General features: G+C 42.2%; 1 protein-coding gene across 8 annotated transcripts; it reads right to left on the bottom strand.

Annotated features, from left to right (window-relative positions):
* Window positions 1-2,149: 2,149 nt before the first annotated feature.
* On the bottom strand, window positions 2,150-19,247 carry E2F8 (E2F transcription factor 8). 8 transcript variants are annotated; one of them, XR_013522905.1, is made up of 13 exons: window positions 19,085-19,247; window positions 17,689-17,812; window positions 15,589-15,867; window positions 15,079-15,235; window positions 12,492-12,806; window positions 12,108-12,269; window positions 10,315-10,452; window positions 8,451-8,654; window positions 8,072-8,159; window positions 7,273-7,807; window positions 3,788-3,920; window positions 3,277-3,600; window positions 2,150-2,900 (listed from the first exon to the last, which is right to left on the bottom strand). XR_013522905.1 is itself a non-coding variant. In XM_035266010.3 (13 exons), the coding sequence occupies exons 2-13, from the start codon at window positions 17,701-17,703 to the stop codon at window positions 2,718-2,720; spliced, it is 2,604 nt and encodes an 867-aa protein (XP_035121901.3). In that variant the 5' UTR covers window positions 17,704-17,812; window positions 19,085-19,247; the 3' UTR covers window positions 2,150-2,717. The 8 variants fall into 8 exon arrangements, 6 of the variants coding, with proteins under 6 accessions (XP_035121901.3, XP_009006066.3, XP_035121904.3 ...); XM_035266010.3 differs by having other exon boundaries at window positions 3,277-3,671; XM_009007818.6 differs by lacking the exon at window positions 19,085-19,247 and adding an exon at window positions 18,130-18,546 and having other exon boundaries at window positions 3,277-3,671.
* Window positions 19,248-19,458: the final 211 nt, after the last annotated feature.

Raw genomic sequence — 19,458 nt, forward strand, 5'->3', positions numbered from 1 at the left:
CCACTGCTGTGCTACTACCTGGTATCTTTAAACCTGCTTCCAGCTTTGAAACAAATGGAGACTGCTTCTCCCATTAAAGCTGTTGGAATTACCACATCCTAGGGATGTTTCCTTCTATGAATGCCTGTGTAACCAATGAACAATATAGGACAAACCAGAAGACTTTTATGAACAATGGGGGGGTTATGTGGCTGCAACCTATTGCTATATAATAGTATTACCACAAACTTACATCTTAAAACACATTTATTGTCTCACAGTTTCTGTGTGTCAGGAATCTATGCATGGCTTAGTTTGGGTCCCCTGTAGGTTCTTCTGAGGCTGCAATCAAAGTGGCAATGGGGGCTGTGGTCTCATCTGAGGCTTGACTGGGGAAACAGCCACTCTGAGCTCACTCAGGTTGTTTACAGAATTTGTGGCCATATGCAGGACTGATTTCAGTTTCTTGCTGGTTGTTGGCTGCAGGTTGCCTTTTGCTCTGAGGCTGCCCACAGGTCCTTGCCTCTTTGGGCCTCCTGACATGGCTGCTTTGATTCCTTAAAGCCATCAAGGGAGAGAAATGACAGCAATATGGGTACCACAGTCTTATGACATGTGACCACATAACAACACACCCCATCACCTTTACTGTATCCTATGGGTTAGAAGCAAGTTATGGGTCCCAGCCACACTCAAGGGGAGGGGAGAACATGAGGGTGTAAACACCAGGAAGTGGGGATCAAGGGACAACCTCACCAATCTGTAGAGGGGCAGCACTGGGTGGAACAGTATCCAGAGCTACCTGGAAATCTAACACTTTCTTTCTTCCTATGCATCTAATTTCCCTGGGAAGGTAATTTTTTATGTGGAGAATTGATGAGGGGAACAAAACAAAACCTTGGCTTCCAATCTCTAGCTCAGTCACAGAAGAAGAGGAGGCAGATGTAAGAACCTCCTCAGAGCCATAGCAGCTGTCTTGCCTGGTGTTTCTCTCATAGTTCTGTGTAAGCAATAAAATCTAGTAGCCTCTACAGAACTAAATATTTTGTCTATAGCTACCATTTGGCAACTTACCTTGTCCTTATTGCATGGAAATGCTTTATTGATTCATGTGTACATACTATCTTTTTCAACTGTATTATTAAAAGGCAGGGGCCGTTTCTTAAATCAGAGACCATTCACACGTTCTCCAAGAAGGATAAAAACAAAGGCAAAAGTACTTCGGAGGAAATATTTCATATTGGTTTTCTAGTGGTAGAGGAAGAGGGGTTTCTAGGTCAAGGTGAAAATCTGCCCTCTCCTAGCTGCACTTGGTTGTGTGAACAAAACGTCTATTTGAAAGGGATGACTTTATGAATGCTCAGATTACCCTGACTCAATGTACTTGATTCCTACTAGAGCTGCCAGGCATGTCTCTAGAAGTAAATGGGCAATGGATAACGAGGTCCAATACACATGAGTACTTGCATACCATCAGTGTGACCATGGACTTGGGGCTTTAATCCCTGCCTCAGTTGCAGCTCATAGGTATGATACATTTAAAGTGTGTAACTATGTCTACATAGAGTAAACATGTAGGAAATAGATATTATGATGCTCCTTTAAGACCCTGACCAGGGAAGGCACTTGTCAATTCTCAAGGTGCAATTCATCCCATAACAACGGGATCAAAAAGATGCACACTGAACATATTGGAACTCATCCCTTCTCTTGGAGTTCCTGGGGGTTTGGTGCAGTAGTTCTCTGGGAATGGAGGATGTTAGAATTCTTACTGCTGTTTTCCCATCCCTGGAGCTAAGCCATCCAAGAGGTATGTTAAGAGGGCTGGTACAGACCCACCTCTGGCTAAAGTAAGAAGCATGGGACAGATACTGGTCACGCCAGGGCCCCTCGGAGCCTGTCTTTCATTTCTAATCTCCTGGAGTGTGGTAAGAAGCACATGGGACCTAGCTGGGTGTCCTTAGCCTCTCCAAAGCCAATTTTACCTCTGTAAAAGTGGAGCAATCTCAAGGGTCAAAATAGGGGACAGAATGTAGAAACATTCTAAAAACTTGGCATATCTAAGGGAATCCAGAGTGGATACTCTTTACCAAGAATTTGCCTCTGTGATTAGGTCAATTTTAACTTTCTCCCAACAGTGCCCTAACAGGCCAAATGAAAATGTTAACTACATTTTAGAAAAGTTTTAATTTGAACAACTTATGATTACAATACATTTTATAAATAATTTTCCATAGACTTGATTGAGGATTGTTGCAAACTTTACAAAAAGATATACTGCAACAGCAGATTAAAGAAATTACAAAAAATATAGCTATACCCCATTTAAAAATACAATATTATACATCACACAGCATTTTCTTTGTGCAAAATGTTTAAGGGAATGCTGTGTTAGACATGTCAAACTTATTTACTCAGAGGGAAGTAAACTTTAATACAGTTACTTTGCGTAACAGCATAGGCACAGCTAAAATAATGGATTTTTCCCCCTAGAAGTTAATATACCTTAGAATTCAACATTTTACTTTTATTTTGTAGGATTGAAAGCTAAACTGAGCTTTATACAAATATATGTGTGTGTGTATATATATGTACGAAAACAAATATCTGCTTTCACATTGAGCAAATCCCCAACGTATTTACAGTATTTTCAGAGAATGTGCTTTCCAAATCAGTCTGTGTACATTTTGTCTATTAAACAACTCTTTAGAAAATTAAACTAAGCCAACATCTGTTGATTAATGGACATCCTCTGTTGAGACTTCCAGTTTTCGCTGTGGGACAAAGAGAGTTCCTAAGGAGGTCTTATTAGCACCATTAAAATCCATGCAGGATGAGCTGGTTGGCTTGGTAGGTCCACCTGGGGTACGGAAGAAACTTTCGGCCACTAATTGTGACCCTTTGGGTGTCACAGGAATAGGCTGATTGGAAAGAGAAGAATTGGACAAAAAGTCAAACACACAGTTACATAGTCCTACCAGACTTGGAAGGCTGGGCTGGATGGATGTATTACACATTGGGAAACCGGCATATCTTGAAATTGGTGAGGGAAGCTTTGATGCATTTTACATTCTCAATTATTTTTGTTAGGGAGAGACAAAAATCTCATGATAACCCAAGAATATGAGTGCCTTGGACACTCTTCCTGGGTTCTGGAAGAAAGGTAGTCCTTCAATCTCCTCACTCTCCCATCCTTTCCCTCTCTAAAGAGGGAAAGCATAAGCAAGTCTCTTACGACACAGATAATTGGGACTTAATAACTCCAGGAAAAAAGAAATTAAGTAGAAAGCCTCTCACCTGTTGTGCCCCTGTTACAGCAATGGATTGTCCATTTGGCTGGCTCTGGCCTAGGACTGGTGAGTCATAGTTAGTGGCCCTTCCTTGCTGAGTGCCTGCATTTTCTGGTATGACATTAACAGCCTCTATTCTTGGAGACACAGGAACGAGTCCAGGCCCAGGGCTGGCAGACATCTGCACACTGGGTGAGATGAGTCCCAAGTGCTGCAGGGTGAAGTTTACAATGGCTGAGCTTGGGTTGTAGATGGGAATGGGGTGGCTTGAAGCGAGAGCCGGGCTGTTCCCGACAGGTACAGCTGCCACGGAAGTTGGTGAGACCATTAGCTTCAAAGGTGTTACATGAAAAGAGGGAAAATTAACAGCAGTGAGTTCAGATGATGTCACTGGAATAACACCTGGAAAGAAAAGGGGGAAGATATCTTAAAAGCACAGGCATTTATCCAAGAAGTTGACAAGGCTTAAGTGAACTTGAGACTGGCCCACATCTGGTTAGTGTTTCATGTGCACTCACCTGCAATTGGGGAGCTGTAAATCCTGTGGTTTGGGGAAAGAGCACCTGAGTTTTCTTTACTAGACAAAATGGACTCTGCCCCCAGGGATGAGCACTGGGTGAGAGGGATTAGGTATCCTGATGGGAACAAGGTCTAGAAAACAAGGAGGATGGGTTTATTTTACACACAAATACAGGAAGAAAAATGGCCACGTGCCTCTTTCAGGACTAATACCCCTTCATGGTTGCCACGTTGTACCAAAGCCTCCAGAGGTATGGGCTGCAGGCAGGCTGGCCACCTGGTTCCTAGAGGACAATACCCTCCCACCCTTTGCAATGCTTGCCCTGAATAATACAGAACATCTGTTTCTTAAATGCCACCTGTGATGTTAGGACACGTCTGGATGCTGGCACTGACTTTGCTTAGGGGTAAGGATTCACCAAGCACACCACCCTCACACTGATAACCTAACTCCTGCTATTGGACTCCTTGGTATGATGTAATACTAATTGATTGTTCTTGAATTATACAGAATGGTATTTTCCAAACGGCATTCTGAGGGACCCTAGGTTGATGGGATGTAAACAGGCATTACCTGATTTTTGTCAAATATAATTGGGAAATGCTGAATTAAACAAAGTCAAATGGTGTCTTTATCAGAGGACTTCCAAGAGGCTTTAATGATGGTCTGCATTAAAAATCTCCAAGTGGGGCATGCAGCAGGTAGCATTTCCCAAACTATATGGCAACTCTATTTTCAGTAGGTGATTAAGGACAACTAGTATTTAAAGGAAACACTTTAAACGAGGTTGATTTAGTGAAAGGGGGATAAACGATGGGCCATGGGCCAATTCCTACTCCCTACCTGTTATGATAAATAAAGTTTTACTGGAACACAGCCATACTCATTCATTTATGTACTGTCTATGGCTGCGTTCCTGCTATAATGGCAGAGTTGAATAGGTGCAACAGAGCCCCTATGTCTAAAAAATGTCTACTATCTGGCTCTTTAAAGAAAGTTTGCTGACCCTTGATTTAAAACAGAAATTATATAAGTACAGATTTCTTTCAAGTACTGCTTGCTCTAATGATAACCAGCAGTCTTAAAATATGCAAAGTACACCAGAGTTAAAAATTACGAATAAGAGAACTGATTAATTCATATTAGAGATCCACATGTCATTGAGCAAAAGTTTTAGGCAATAAGGTTATACTGCAAATAGAAAAGGCCCAAGGGTAGGGCTGCAAGTACCTCCCAGATGCCTGTTAGATCACTGTACTTTACCAAACAAAACATTTACATGAGTGGCTGAATTGCATGAAAAGTCTGCTTTAGCCTTACCATGAGTGGGACTGGTAAAAGCCAAAAACTGCTCTTATAAACTAGGGCCCTCCTTTTATCTTCCTTTAGACCCTTCTTCTCTCCATTGTTAAAACAACAGTTTAATTTAGTTGTTAATATGTCATTTCCTTGGGAACTAGGGAATTCAGAATCTACAAAGTTGAAAGTATACCACAAGCTTTTAATTGTGTTTCTTAGGTGCTTGGGACCACTCAAAATCTCTACTCATAGGTGCCTTGAAAACTGCAGGAAGATAGACTTTTTGAGGGGGAAATTTAGGTGCTTTATGAAGAGCTGCTCTCTGTTAGTTTTAGTTACATTGTCTCACGGTACAAATTATTCTGATTGCTGGTTTAACTCTTTCAAGTCTTTAGTAAAACCCACAGTAATATAATAATATTTTTTTACATTTCCAACACACTATATTCATTATAAAATATTTTACCCATAATGCCAATTCCCCCTTTTTTCTAAAAAATTAGAACTATTAAATTGCAGAATGAGTGAATCTGACATATTTGAACTTGAATGTCATCTCTTCTAACCTACAGTAGCCCTCCCCGCTCCTCCTAACATGCCATCTTCGTTCCTATCATTCACTACCTGATATGCTTGTGTTTATTTGCATACTTGTCTTCCTTCCACCCGTAGAAGTGTAAATTCTCAGTAAAAGTTTGTTGATTGAATTAACACATGCATCTTCATTGTCTGTTTTGCTCAGGCCAGACTAAAAAGAAATGGTTAAAGTAGGCTGGGCATGATGGCATATGCCTGTGACCTCAGAACTTTGGGAGGCCAAGGTGGGCAGATTGTTGAGCTCAGGAGTTTGAGACCAGCCTGGGCAACATGGTGAAACCCTATCTCCACAAAAAAATAAAAAATTAGCCGGGCATGGCAGCACACTTACAGTCTAAGCTACTTGGCAGACTAAGGTGAGAAGATCACTTAAGCTTTGGAGGTCAAGGTAGGTGATGAGGAAAAAACTGATGGAATAAATTCTTTACAGATGAGGAAAAACAAGACAGAGAGAAGTAAAATAGAATGCATTAACCAGCAGAGGCAAAATGAGAGGTTAACTTTTTTTTTTTTTTTTTTGAGATGGAGTCTCGCTCTGTCACCCAGGCTAGAATGCAGCGGTATGATCTCGGCTCACTGCAACCTCCTTCTCCTGGGTTCAAGCAATTCTACTGGCTTAGCCTCCTGAGTAGCTGGGATTACAGGTGCATGCCACCATATCCAGCAAATTTTTGTATTTTTAGTAGAGATGGTCAGGCTGTTCTTGAACTCCCAATCTCATGATTCACCCACCTCAGCCTCCCCTAGTGCTTGGATTACAGGCATGAGCCACCACACCTGGCTGACAGATTAACTTTTACTTGCACATTAAGTGGTATTTATTGGATGATACAGTAATGTCTTTCATATATAATTGCCCTAAGGGAGGAAAATGAGATACTGTATGTAAAAGTTCCTAATACTTAGTATGTCTGCTATATGTGGGTAGACATCCAATAAATGTTAATTCCCTCCTGAACTAACCTCCACCTAGAAAAATTTATCTAGCTTGTCAAAATCTCTAGAAACAAATACATGAATTATCTTGTCAAAATCTCTAGAAACCAATACATAAATATTACATCTAAAATTTGCCAAGATCAGTTTGATTTTTCTATGTACACAAAATATAAATTTTGATTTAAATTTTAGGTAGAAAGTAAAAACAGGGAGCAATGTATCTTCTAGGCAACAGATGCCAGTTATATGACATCAAGCAACTATTAGGTAATGACTCAGAAAGCAGGAGTTACAGGAACCCTATGCATCCATCCATTCATCTGGGGTTACGTTTGCTTGTAAATTATTTAAGACTTTCATGACAGGTGTTTGCATTCCAGTGTGTGATGGAGAAATGCACTTAAGGACAACCACCCATGGTACTTTAAAAAGAGAGCAAATAATCCCTTCCTCCAAAGGTTAAAAATGTCCCTGCCATCATCCCAGCCAGGGGATTAGCTGTTAAGGGCCTCAATTGGATTATGGGATGCTAAGGAACAGTTCTTGTCTTCTGAGAGAATGTTCTTTGGTAAATTTCACAAGCCACCAGTCTTCCTGTAATAGACTTGGGAATTCCTAATGCTTTGTGCAGTTCAAGGCTGTACTTACTGCGGAGACATTTTCAAGTCCTCTTAGGTCCTCTTTAAATTTCTTTTTGGAACCACTGTTCTCGAGCATGCTTGCCCTCTTTGAGCCTCTTTCTCCAGCCAGCTCCCTGTTTCGGCTCTTGGCCCCTTGCCTCTCTGGTGCTGGCAGCAAGCTTCCAGGCCTGCTAGAGGCACTGGCCTTTGAGGTATCATTGGCTGCCTTCTCAGTGGTGGTGTCTGTTGAGTCTTTTGATCCAGTAGCCTTAGAAGAGTGGGTGGAGTGGACTGGTGGGCTCAGGCCTTGGGGTGGCGTCACACTTTGGTGGGCTTGAGCGGGCTGCAGGTAGATAGCATAGGATGGGCCTGAAGGGGCCTGAGGTAGGATCAGGGGCACTGCTGATGACAATGGGCTGGGGATCAGGGGAACCACTCCCAAGGGCTGCATGAGGGATGGTGCTGTCAGCTCCATCTCAGCATTCACTGGGGTGTCCAGAGGGGCCACTGGTTTGTATGACCCAGATCTTGCCAGCTGTACTTTCACTTTCTGTCTGGATTCACTAAAAGACAAGATTTAATACATTACACGATAGAGATACATTAGATACATTTTTCTCTGAATTGTTCTATCACTTTAAGGCTCAGATTGAAGCCATGCTTTTATGGAACATGCAGATAGTTTTTGTAATGAGTAAGTATGAGATACAGACAAGATTAGCTTTCCAGTTTTCAAGGCTAGTGCTTCTTCTCGTATAAAATAAGTAATCCTAATAATGTAATGTAAAATGAATTCATCCTGTTATTAAAGAGCAATGCCAACCTACCTTGATTGCTCTTCTAACTGCATTTTACAAATAGCGGCGAGCTGAGCCATTTTACTTGGGAAGGGTGCAGAATTCTGAAAACTCTCAGCTGGTAAAACAGAAAGGAAGAGAGCATCGGTCAAAGCTAAAGAATAAATGTTTGCACAGATGAAATCTCACCAAAGTCAAAGGAACAGAAAGTGTGCACCCCCGCCCCAAAGTTGCATAGGAATTAAACAATGAACCCCACAAATGACTTTTTATCCTTTAATTTATACATTAGTTAGGCTTCAAGAGGGCTTGTGTATATAGATATTAAAGCAATTCTCTGACAACAATTTTAAGGATCAAGTTAGCAAAAAATAAAATAAAAGGTTCCCTGACATTTCTGAAAACATACCTTTGCTGGTCTTGATAGGGCTACTGGGAGCAGAATTTATCTTTCTCCGATCGCTTTCTATGCTCTTTACCAATTTGATAAGAGAAGGGTGTCGAGTAAAGTTTGGTTTCCCACGTGTGGAAAACAGGTTTTTGGCACAGTTCTCTTTTGAAGACCGATTCAACTCCAAATCAGAGGGAATGAAAGGAATCACAGGGCTGGAGCCTGAATCAGAAAACGTCTGTGTATTAAAACATGGTGGCTCAGTTTCCTTTTGGGTATGAAATAAAACAATTTTAGGAATAAAAGTGGCAACAGTTACAGAACACTGACTACGTGCCTGACACTGTTCTAAGGGCTTTACAGAGAAAGCCTTTTTTTTTTTAATTGCATTTTAGGTTTTGGGGTACATGTGAAGAACCTGCAAGATAGTTGCATAGGTACATACGTGGCAGTGTGATTTGCTGCCTTCCTCTCCTTCACCTATATCTGGCATTTCTCCCCATGTATCTCTCCCCAGCTCCCCACCCCCGACTGTCCCTCCCCTATTCTCCCCAACAGACCCCAGTGTGTAGTGCTCCCCTCCCTCCCTGTGTCCATGTGTTCTCATTGTTCAACACCTGCCTATGAGTGAGAACATGCGGTATTTCATTTTCTTCTGTTCTTGTGTCGGTTTGCTGAGAATGATGGTCTCCAGGTTCATCCAAAGCCTTATCTTAATAAATGAATTCTGAGACACAATATTTCCTACATTAGCATTTTAGAAACTGCACTATATCTTATAAGCAGTGGTGTGCTAGAGTGTAGTTATTAGTGATTTTTCTTTCTTAGTGATATAGAAAGAACTGTGGGTCTTACAGTCAGTGGAGTCTTAGATCTGATGAAATATGGCCCCATGTCAGTGATGAGCACTCTGACCCACAGAGACATTAACCACTGGGTCAATGAATCTGGTCAGTATGGCCCCAGAACTTTCACTCCAAATTCCTGCACCACAGGACCTCTCTGAGATTGTGCCAAAATCACAGTAATTCCACTGAGGTGCCATAGTTCTTCCCATTTCACCAATGAGAAAACTAAGCCTCAAAGACGTAACTTGCCTCAGGCCACAAAGCCAGAGTGGCAGAGCTAGGATCGGAACCTGTTTCCCTTTGTCTCCATGGCCCATGTTCTTGTTATTTTCAATGATTCTGGGTGGGGATCTTGGTAGAATGCAAAATGTCAGCATCACACAGTTAAGAGGAAGACTAGAAACATCTACTTTGATACCAGAGTAAACTCATTTCATACTCTCCATGGGCAAAGGTTCTCTTGTGGTCACCGTACCGCACCGCAGCAATAGTGTCTTATGCTTTGTGGTGCTTTCAGCTTGCCGAGTCCTTTCACATACAGATTCTACTTCTCTAACACAGGGTGAGAAGTGGTTATGGATGTTGGTTTGCTGATGGAGCCAGTAGCTAAACTTTCTATATTGCCATTCATCTTGAATCGTCTTTTCAATCATGTATATATCTTTTCCATGTGGGGCTATGAGTAGGAAGGGGAATGGAAAATATCTCCCAATGTACATTAATTCAAAATAATAAAGCAGGATAAAGAAAATGTGGTACATACACACCATGGGATACTATGTAGCCACAAAAAGGAATGAGATCATGTCCTCTGCAGGGACATGGATGGAGCTGGAAGCCATCATCCTCAGCAAACTAACGCAGGAACAGAAAACCAAAACACCACAAGTTCTCACTCATAAGTGGGAGTTGAACAATGAGAACACATGGACACAGGGAGAGGAACAACACACACTGGAAATTAAAAATTAAATACACACACACACACACACACACACACAGTAAAGCAAAGGATGAAATAAAAAAATACACACCACTGGTATTTGGGCTTATTTCTGGGCCTGTCCATTTAAAAGCTGGTTTTCGGCCTCTTTCCTCTGTAACATGAACTTTCTTGATAAGATCCAGGCTACTCAGAACGTTAGCTATATCATACAACCTCCTAATTTTTGCTGGAAAAAAAAGTATGTATACCACTTAATGGAATAATGAAAGACCAAAGAATTTTCCTTCAGAAGGACCTCATGTATATTCTAAGAGCTGTCTTAACCATCAGTGTCAGACAGAGAAACAGCTGCCTCCTTTTAACTTCTTCTAGTGATACAGCTTTAATTAAGATAAAAAAGTTTTAAATATTTAAGACTCAGTTACTGCTAGTACTCAATTTCGAAATGACAATAGCATATGCTGACAAAGGAAAAATGACTTGATGAGATCACACTATCTAAAACTATGTTACAGATTTTTTTTCAAAAATAAAAAGGCACCATTCCTGGGTATCTTCTAATGAGGATTCAGAAGAATTTTATCAACAGAGAAAAGTATCAGTGATAAATGTCTTGCTTTTCTGCTTGCAATAGCTTATAACAAAATTTATTTAATATCACAGCATGGAAAATTCTGTACCCCTCAACATGTGTAATTTTTTAATACTGTCTTTATGTAATACGCAAAACATAGATCTAGGAATTTGACAAATCTCACATATCTTAAAGAGTTTCATTACAAAAAGTCTGTTTTTACTGCCATCTTGATAGTAGCAATTACAAATCGAGCCCTCTTCTTCCTAGCCATACCAGAAGGTTCTGAATTCCCTGGGGATTCAGTAACTTACACATCTGCAGTTCCTGGAATAGTTTTCAAGGCCATGACTAACCAGTGAAACAGAGCTGAAAACTGTCTGGAGACTCAGTAAGGAAGGTAATCCCTCAGTAGTATCAGGACGTGTTTTCTGACATTGCAGATCTCCCAAGCCAAGTGCCCCTCCCCATCCACTGAGCACTTCTTTCCACACCCTTCCTGCAAAATCTGGTGTAATGGTGAGGGCATAGCTCTTCTTAGGAACCCAATCTACAGTTCCTTCCCAATTTTGAGCAGGTAACCTAGCTAGAACCATTCTTTCAAATTTTCTGGGGAAAATTTTATGAGTTATCTATCTATTTATTTATTTATTTATTTTGTGAGATGGAGTCTCGCTCTGTCACCCAGGCTGGAGTGCAGTGGCACGATCTCGGCTCACTGCAACCTCTGCCTCCAGGGTTCAAACGATTCTCCTGCCTCAGCCTCCTGAGTAGCTGGGACTACAGGCAAATGCCACCATGCCTGGCTAATTTTTTTGTATTTTTAGTAGAGACGGTGTCTCACTATGTTAGCCAGGATGGTTTCAATCTCCTGACCTTGTTATCTGCTTACCTCGGCCTCTCAAAGTGCCGGGATTACAGGAGTGAGCCACCCCACCTAGCAAAGTTATTTATATACGCTCTATATCAGCATCAGTGGAAGGAGACCTGCGGTCCAGACCCGCTTTACAATTTAGTGCTCATTTAGAGCTTACACAGAACAGATTCTCCTAGTGTTTACTTTTTATGAGAACAATGTTACAATATCAAATGAAGCAATGTGTCAAATAAGAGTAGTGACACTATGTATCATAACAAATTAGCTAAATCAGTATTATTGTGGCTTCTGGGGAGAAGTAAAGATGCAAAAACATAATTAGAGAAGATCTATTTATGCACCTATGTTTCCTGATTTGGAAATGAGTTTACAACTGTGAGTTTATTGTTTAAGAATAGGTTCAAAAATCCATGGCAGTCATGACACTTACTTTTAAACTTGCTTTTATCCAGATCTTCCACATGGTCCTCCCCAGTTAAAATCTTGGCAGCAACTTCTAGGCTTACTATCTGAGGCGTTGACACCAAAAACAGCATCACAAATTTCTGGCTCATTACCCTTAAAGACTTGTCTTTGCGGCTGTTTACAGAAGCTTTAGAGAAGGATGAGGATTAGAGAATTAAAATTCATAAAGGGACAAGTGACTTCTAAAGTAACAAGGCTAAAAATACCACCACCTGATCATACAGCTGACAACTGTGGCATTTGAATATTAAAGGCAGCAGTAGCTTTAGAGCCATGTTCTCCACAGGGCATTTTCTTTCGACAGAGGAGAAATATCACGCAGCCTGAGTTTTTCACTACTGTGTCTCACCTGCTCGAAATTCCACTCCAGGGAGTTCCACAAAACACATGTCTGGGTGTCCATTTGGGCCAGTGTTTGATTTGATGATATGATCCTCTATACTGTAACTCTTAATAAAATCAAACTCTTGCTCATATTCCTTCTTTTTGATCATCATAATCTGCTCAGCATACTTATTCTCCTCCCCGACGCTCTTCAAGGTGCCGAGGGTTTTGTTGAGATTGTGTCGCCCGTGCCAAGTGTACCTGTTTTTGGCGAGGCGGCTCACCATATGTAAACTCTCTAGGACATTCACGATATCGTAAATGCGTCGACGTTCAACATCTACAAAGAACATGCAATTGTCTGTTACAGATTTTTGTGACATGTTTAGAATCGAATAGCTTTTTCTTCCATGGTACGTCCTGGATAATATGTTTCCTAACTGTAAGTGCACATACTCGACAGATACTGTGAAGATGAAAAAAGCCATGTCCTTGCTTTCAAAGGGTACAAATAATATGAATTAGAAAGGCAACATTTAATGAGGGCCTAAGATGCGCTACACAGCTTTTAGGGCAAAAACTTCCTAATTTGTGAAGTAGGTATTGTGATCTGCACTTTAAGGATGAGGAAACAGAGGCTCAGACCAGCTCAACAGCTCACCCTGAAAGACCTAGCAAGTAGCAGACCAAATCTTTAAAACTCTACATCTCACATTTTTCAACTCATGTCTTGTATTACCCTTCCAATATATACAAACAAATACACACATCTATAATGATCATATGATAGAAACAAAATGCTGAGATTTCAGAAATGTACAAAAACCATGATGTAGTTTTTAAAAACTCGCATAATAAAACACCCCTTTTTTGGGTCTAATTTTGCTTACTTTCTTTCATTGCTTACTAGCTATCGTTAACAAAGTGATATTAGTAATTCTGTGACTCCCATATGTCTATTTCAATTGGGTTTTCAATATTCTGTAATGTTAGAATTCTCTTCATTCAAAAAACTTTATTTTAATTTAAATATTTGATGAGATCGGCTTTTCTGGAGAAGTGCTCTATAAAACGCTATTTAATAACGGTGCATCCCACTGACCTCTTGTGTTCCTGGAGGCTGCCAGATATGCACTTGCTTTGTACTGGCTGTTCCTTCTGCCTGGAACCCTTCTCCCTGATGTCCTCATAGCTCCCTGCCTTGCTTCTTTCAAGTCCTTGCTCAGATGTCACCTTTACAATGAAGCCTGATCTGAACACTTATGGCGAAGCACCTCTCCAGCACTCCTGATCCCTTGATGCTGATCTACAATTTATTTTTTCCACTGTATGTATTACTTTCTAGCATACATTATCTTTACTTACTTCCTATATCCTTTACTCAGTATCTATGGCCCCACTAGAATATAGGCTCCAAGAGAGAAGAGATTTTGCCCTTTTTGTTTATGGATGTATCCCAGGCTCCTACAACATTGCCTGGCACATAGTAGGTGATTAATAGATATTTGCTGAATTAAAAGGTACATCCTACCCAGCTACCATTAAGCAAATATGAAGACTAGATGAATCTAAATGGCATATTCTTAAAATGTGAAATGAAGTTGATATTTACAAACGTGTTAGAAGGGCAACTTTTCTTCACGGGGTGATCGCTTTGTATTAAAATGTATTATCTTGCACAGCACATCTCTTCACAGATTTAGATTAAGATACCCACATGACTGCAGAGGTACCTCAAATTTTCCACAGGCCCCTTTTAAGCTCCAAATAGATTCAGGTTTTTGAACAGAGAAGTAAAAAGGGGCAGGAGGAATAACTTGTGCCCAACACAAAACATTCAGAAAACTAGTCCTCAGAATAGCGCTGAAAGTCCAGGAGGGCACAGGTCCTGTTCCCACTCACAGAAGCTGATCCTCAGCACCAACTAGGAAAGTAACCATTCATCCTGATTCTTCAAGAACAGCAAGGGAAAGCAATGAGGCAAAAGTTCACAGTTGTAACTTTGTGAAACAAGTCGTAAGACAATGTTGCCTTTCTTTAAGACTTCAGAGATAACTGCGGTCAGAAGCAACCTCCATTGTAACTTTTCTGCCTCTAAGATTGGCTGAAAATTGCAACTATTTGTCTTCATTCTTAAATTGGAAGAGGGCTTTAGAGATTGAAAATTTCCGTGTGGTCTTATTTGTGTCTTTTTTTTTTTTTGAGTTGGAGTTTTGCTCTTTTCACCCAGGCTGGAGTGCAATGGCGCAATCTCGGCTCACCGCAACCTCCGCCTCCTGGGTTCAGGCAATGCTCCTGCCTCAGCCTCCTGAGTAGCTGGGATTACAGGCACGCGCCACCGTGCCCAGGTAATTTTTTGTATTTTTAGTAGAGACGGGGTTTCACCATGTTGACCAGGATGGTCTCGATCTCTTGACCTCATGATCCACCCGCCTCGGCCTCCCAAAGTGCTGGGATTACAGGCTTGAACCACCGCGCCCGGCCCTTATTTGTGTCTTTTACAAACACTGGCTCCATGAGCACACTGGCTAGATGAGCATGGGTCTGAAGGGGTTAAGTCCATAAAGCCACTTTAATTATTAACTCTTTCAGTGAGTTCTTTGCATACTTACTAAGTTCCTCTGCCACCTCATCAAGGCAGATGTCGTTATTCACAGCAGGGTTGGGATAATTAGGATATCGTGCTAAGAATTTATGGCACAATAATCCTAAACTTTTCTCTTTTCGACTTGGTTGAGATTTCTCGTACTCATCTCCAGATAAGTGTTCCTACAAAGGAAAAGGTAAACAATGTGTTATTCTAAAATAAAGTTTGACAGATTTATTAGGGGCATCTGTGCTCGATGACTAAAACTTCAACAGCTGCAAAGTCTGGGTGGGAGAAAAGGTTGCGGGGAGACAGTATAAATGCTTGGCAAACCTGAAAGGAAAGCCTGAAACGAAAATAATGCAAAGGTTCAGAATTCCCAGTGCTGTATTTCTTGGGGTCCAAACCTTTCTGGTGCTCTGAAGGAAGTTAATAACAGCCTTTGGGTGGTGATGCTTTAAATTACTGGCACTTCTTCAACAGCTACACACCCCCAACAATTTCCCCAGTCTCCAACAGTCCTCTGAAAACCTACGTGTAAACAGTCTTTGGGTTCAGGTAATCCACTTCTGTTGTCAAACAATCCCCTTTTCTGATCTCTGTTCCGGATCTCAGGGCTCACAGCACTGATGAGCATTTTCAGGTTGGCTGTCGGTGTCCATGGTTCTCCCTGGGAGCCTTCCTTGGGCTTGGTGGGTGTGGTTAAAGGGCCAAAGTCAGGCTGGATCTCTGCCAACACGATATTTGCTGTGGTGGATTCTTTCAGAGGTGTTTTCATTAGTCCCCTTTTATGTGGCTCACAAAAGAGATTTTCCTGGTTTAAAAATGTAAATAATTAAATCCATAGTAAAACAGGATTTATCAAATAGCTTTGGACTCTAAAATTGTACACTGAAAAGAATCATGCCAACAAAAAAAATGTCTAATGAAATTGTAGAGCGGATGGCATTAATAACTGTATTTGGATGGTCATGTGATATGTATTGTCCATTCTAATAATTAAATTTCCCATTTTTAATTTTGCAATCAGGCATAAATGTTTTCACCTTATGTTTTAACCACTGAAAAAACAACTTTAGCTAGGACTTATAATTTTAATTGTATTTGGAAATCGTTTTAGATTTAGAGAAGAGTAGCAAAGACAGTATAGCATTCCCAAATGCCCTTCACTCAGCTTCCCTTAATTGGACTAACAATATTAAGTGATCTCAAATTCCTAGAAGTGACTTTTTTTACTCATGGCACTGTACTAAGTAAAGACCTCCAAGGCAGAAACTCTTATCCACCTAGCATAATGGCTGCATGCAGTGGACACTAAATAAAATACCACTGAAGAGTCAGAGAGTCAAGGAGACAAGGGTGAGGGATAGCATATGGGCAGATTTACCAGGAAAATCCAGAGTGCCCAACAGCAGGATTTCTGACCAGAAAAGTCTGTTCTTTGAACATCTACCCCCTCACTTTACAGGTGGAGAAAATGGGATCCAGAGAAGTAAAATTATTAGGTTAGTGCAAAAGTAATTGTGGCTTTTGGTATTGAAAGTAATGGCAAAAACAGCAATTATGTTTGCTCCAACCTAACAGCTACCTAAGACCACAAAGCTAGACCCTGGCAGAAGCAGGATAGCCACTGAGACAAAGGGTAAATCAACAGCAATTCATAAATAAGGCAAACTATGTTCTTTCCAGTTTTAGACACCAGGGACTTCACATACCAGCTCCTATCTTTATCTATTTTAAAGAAAATGCTTGGAACAGCAATAAGTAAAATAATAGGCAGACCAAATACCTTTAAGAACGTGGATTAATGGGACGATTTAACATATTGTGAAATCTTGGGTTTATCAAGTGCTTTTTCATTTATATGTTAATAGAAACCTGCATTCCTATCTTGCAGAAGAAAAGATGCAGGCTGAGAGAGGTCACACAGGACTGGAATCCAGATATTCTCACTGGAGTATGGTGCTCTTACAAGGAAGTCAGTGTGGTGGACTCAACAGGAGCTCCTTGCCGGCATGTGCATCTGAGATGTGCTGATCTGAGAATAGGGTTTTTCTTTGCCTCAGATTATCAGAAGTAATAGTTAATTCTCTTATTCGACTAACATCTAAAACTATTAGGAAATGTACATGTAAGTTCACTTTTTTTTTTTAACCTATCAGGAGTTGGACACTCCCCACAGATAAATATTTTGTAATTTTACAAAATGTTTGCCCCATAAACAGAGAATTTTGCAGCCCCCATAGTTAAAGAAGCTGCCAATCTGGTTAAAAAAAAAAAAAAAAGATATTAAACAGAAATTCAGTCTCCAATCTTGTTGTCAAATGCCCTTTCTGAATTCCAGTTGTTCAAGAATCCTCAGAAATGCTGTAATGAAACTAACAAATCTTATTATTCTTAAAAATACCTTTTCTTGTTTATGTCTTTGAGACAGATACTAAATCATTAAAAGCTAGAAAGATTGTAAAGGGGCAAACCTACCCCTCTTCAAAAATTCAAGTTTCACTTTTTCCAGGTTTTCACAGAGGCTAACCAAGGATGTGGCATTAAGAAGATATACTGGATAGGGGAACATTATGAATCAGGATGAGACTGCATTTAAAACTGCAATGAGGAATACTGAGTTAGAAAGTACCTTTTCATTCTCCATTCTGTAAATTTCTCATACATTTAGAGTTTAAAAAGGAAAAATCTGGAGTTCCTCCCCAAATCCCGATGTTTCAGGTAGTCCAATAAATTGTACTAAAAGTTTTAATATCCTTAAAGAAAAAAGGAAATAGAAAAAGTTAGAGAAAAACAAGAACCAAAAGATCTGTTGAAAATACCTTCACGGACAACAGGCTGCGGAAACAAAAGACTAACGAAAAATGTCAAAATAGATTTACATTTTATTCTCGACAAGAGATCACCCCACTGTGGGGAGAACGCCAACAAATGCTAGTAAATTCCTTCAGCAAAATGGATCGGCTGCCATAAGACGTCAAGCAACCCACAGAATTTCCAGTGACAGCCCTCTCCCATCTGTAGAAAAGGCAGGCCATTCTCCGGACCCCAGCAGACTGTAGCAAGCACCCACCTGTTCGCAGATCAGGGCTCCGGACTGAGCGCACGAGCGCAGGTCTCGGCTGAGAGCACGCGACACCAGGTATCTGGGTACAAGTCTGCATCTAGATGCTCGGATTTCTCCCCTTAAACACACGTGCACAGGCTCAGCAGTAAAGTCGTGGGAGGTTCCTTGACAGGAAACTTCCAAATTCAGTCCCAAAGCTCTAAGCATACAGCTGGGCATTTAAAGAGACTTTATACTTAAGATTTAGTTTTTTAATTTTAATAAAGGTAGTTCCTTAAAGATACAAAGCGCTATGTACTCGCATTCGGGCGGCCAGTTCACACAACGATGTTAGACTCAACCATGGAAGGCTGCATTTGCCCAATAAGGCAAGCAGGTACAGTCCCCCGGCCGCCACTCTCTCCGTGCGCTTCCCCTCCTTTCAGTCAAAGGCCCCTCCCCCAGGCCCTGTCCGCCAGCCGCCGGTCCGACAGTTCCCGGACAGCATCACCGTGGTTTCCAGGACAACGATTCCCGACCAATCAGAGGGCCGGCCACGGGTCTGCGATTGGCCGATGGCGCCAGGGGCGGGGCCGGACCTTCCGCCTTCGATTTAAAAATTTGGCGCGGAAAGTCGGGCAGTGGCCGGCACCTCCCCTTAGCTGCGCGGGGACCAAGCGCGGGCAAACCCGAGCCCGGAACCACTGCATCCCCGCCCCTCCCCCTCGCTCGCCCCCGCCCCTCTGCGCGGGAGCTCAGCTCCTCCCTCACGGCCCCTGGCGGAGCGGGAGGCGGGAAACGGCCACGGCGGCCGCCGCCGCCACCCGCCGGATCCCGCTCCTGGTGCCGTGCCGCGCCGCCCGGGCGCCGCGCCCCTCTGCGTCCCGCTGACCTGTCACTCCACCTCATGGCCGGGGCCGGTGGGGGCTGAGCCGGGACTCCTCAGCACCGCTGCCCCGCTCAGGCCCGGGAGCCCGCGTACCTGGCAGTCAGTCCGTCTTTCCGCCGCGCCGAGGTGGGTGCCGGAGACAGACGCCGGGACCGGGACTGGCGGGCCGGCTGGCGGACAGAGAAAGCGTGACCGTCCAGGAGCAGCCAAGCCCTTGATTTGAAATTAACCCGCTCCCGGCGCGAGCGGATCCCGCGGGCGGGGAGGGCCGCTCCCCTCCCCCAAGCCCGCTCGCCCCGGCCCCGGCCCCCGCGCGCCAATCCGAGCCTCCTGACCACAGCCGCCGGCGAATCGGTGCAGGCGCCGCCCTCCGCTCCCGCCTCTGCGACAGAGTTGGGGGAAAAGTTCGGCAACTTTTTTTCCCTTTTTTTTTTTTCCATACACCCGCTCCCCTTGCTCAAAGTTGG

Source organism: Callithrix jacchus, chromosome 10, assembly GCF_049354715.1.
Source record: "Callithrix jacchus isolate 240 chromosome 10, calJac240_pri, whole genome shotgun sequence".
In the NCBI taxonomy this organism is placed as follows: domain Eukaryota; kingdom Metazoa; phylum Chordata; class Mammalia; order Primates; family Cebidae; genus Callithrix; species Callithrix jacchus.

What these genes read in the sequence shown, in the direction of transcription:
- E2F8 (XM_035266008.3), bottom strand. Translation starts at nt 18,342, where the DNA reads ATGCCCAGCTGTATGCTTAGAGCTTTGGGACTGAATTTGGAAGTTTCC. An exon ending in TGAGGTGGCAGAGGAACTTA is followed by an intron (nt 12,807 to 15,078) that starts GTAAGTATGCAA and finishes TGTTCTTTGTAG; the next exon opens with ATGTTGAACGTCGACGCATT. An exon ending in GACTTGAAAATGTCTCCGCA is followed by an intron (nt 3,921 to 7,272) that starts GTAAGTACAGCC and finishes CTTGTTTTCTAG; the next exon opens with ACCTTGTTCCCATCAGGATA.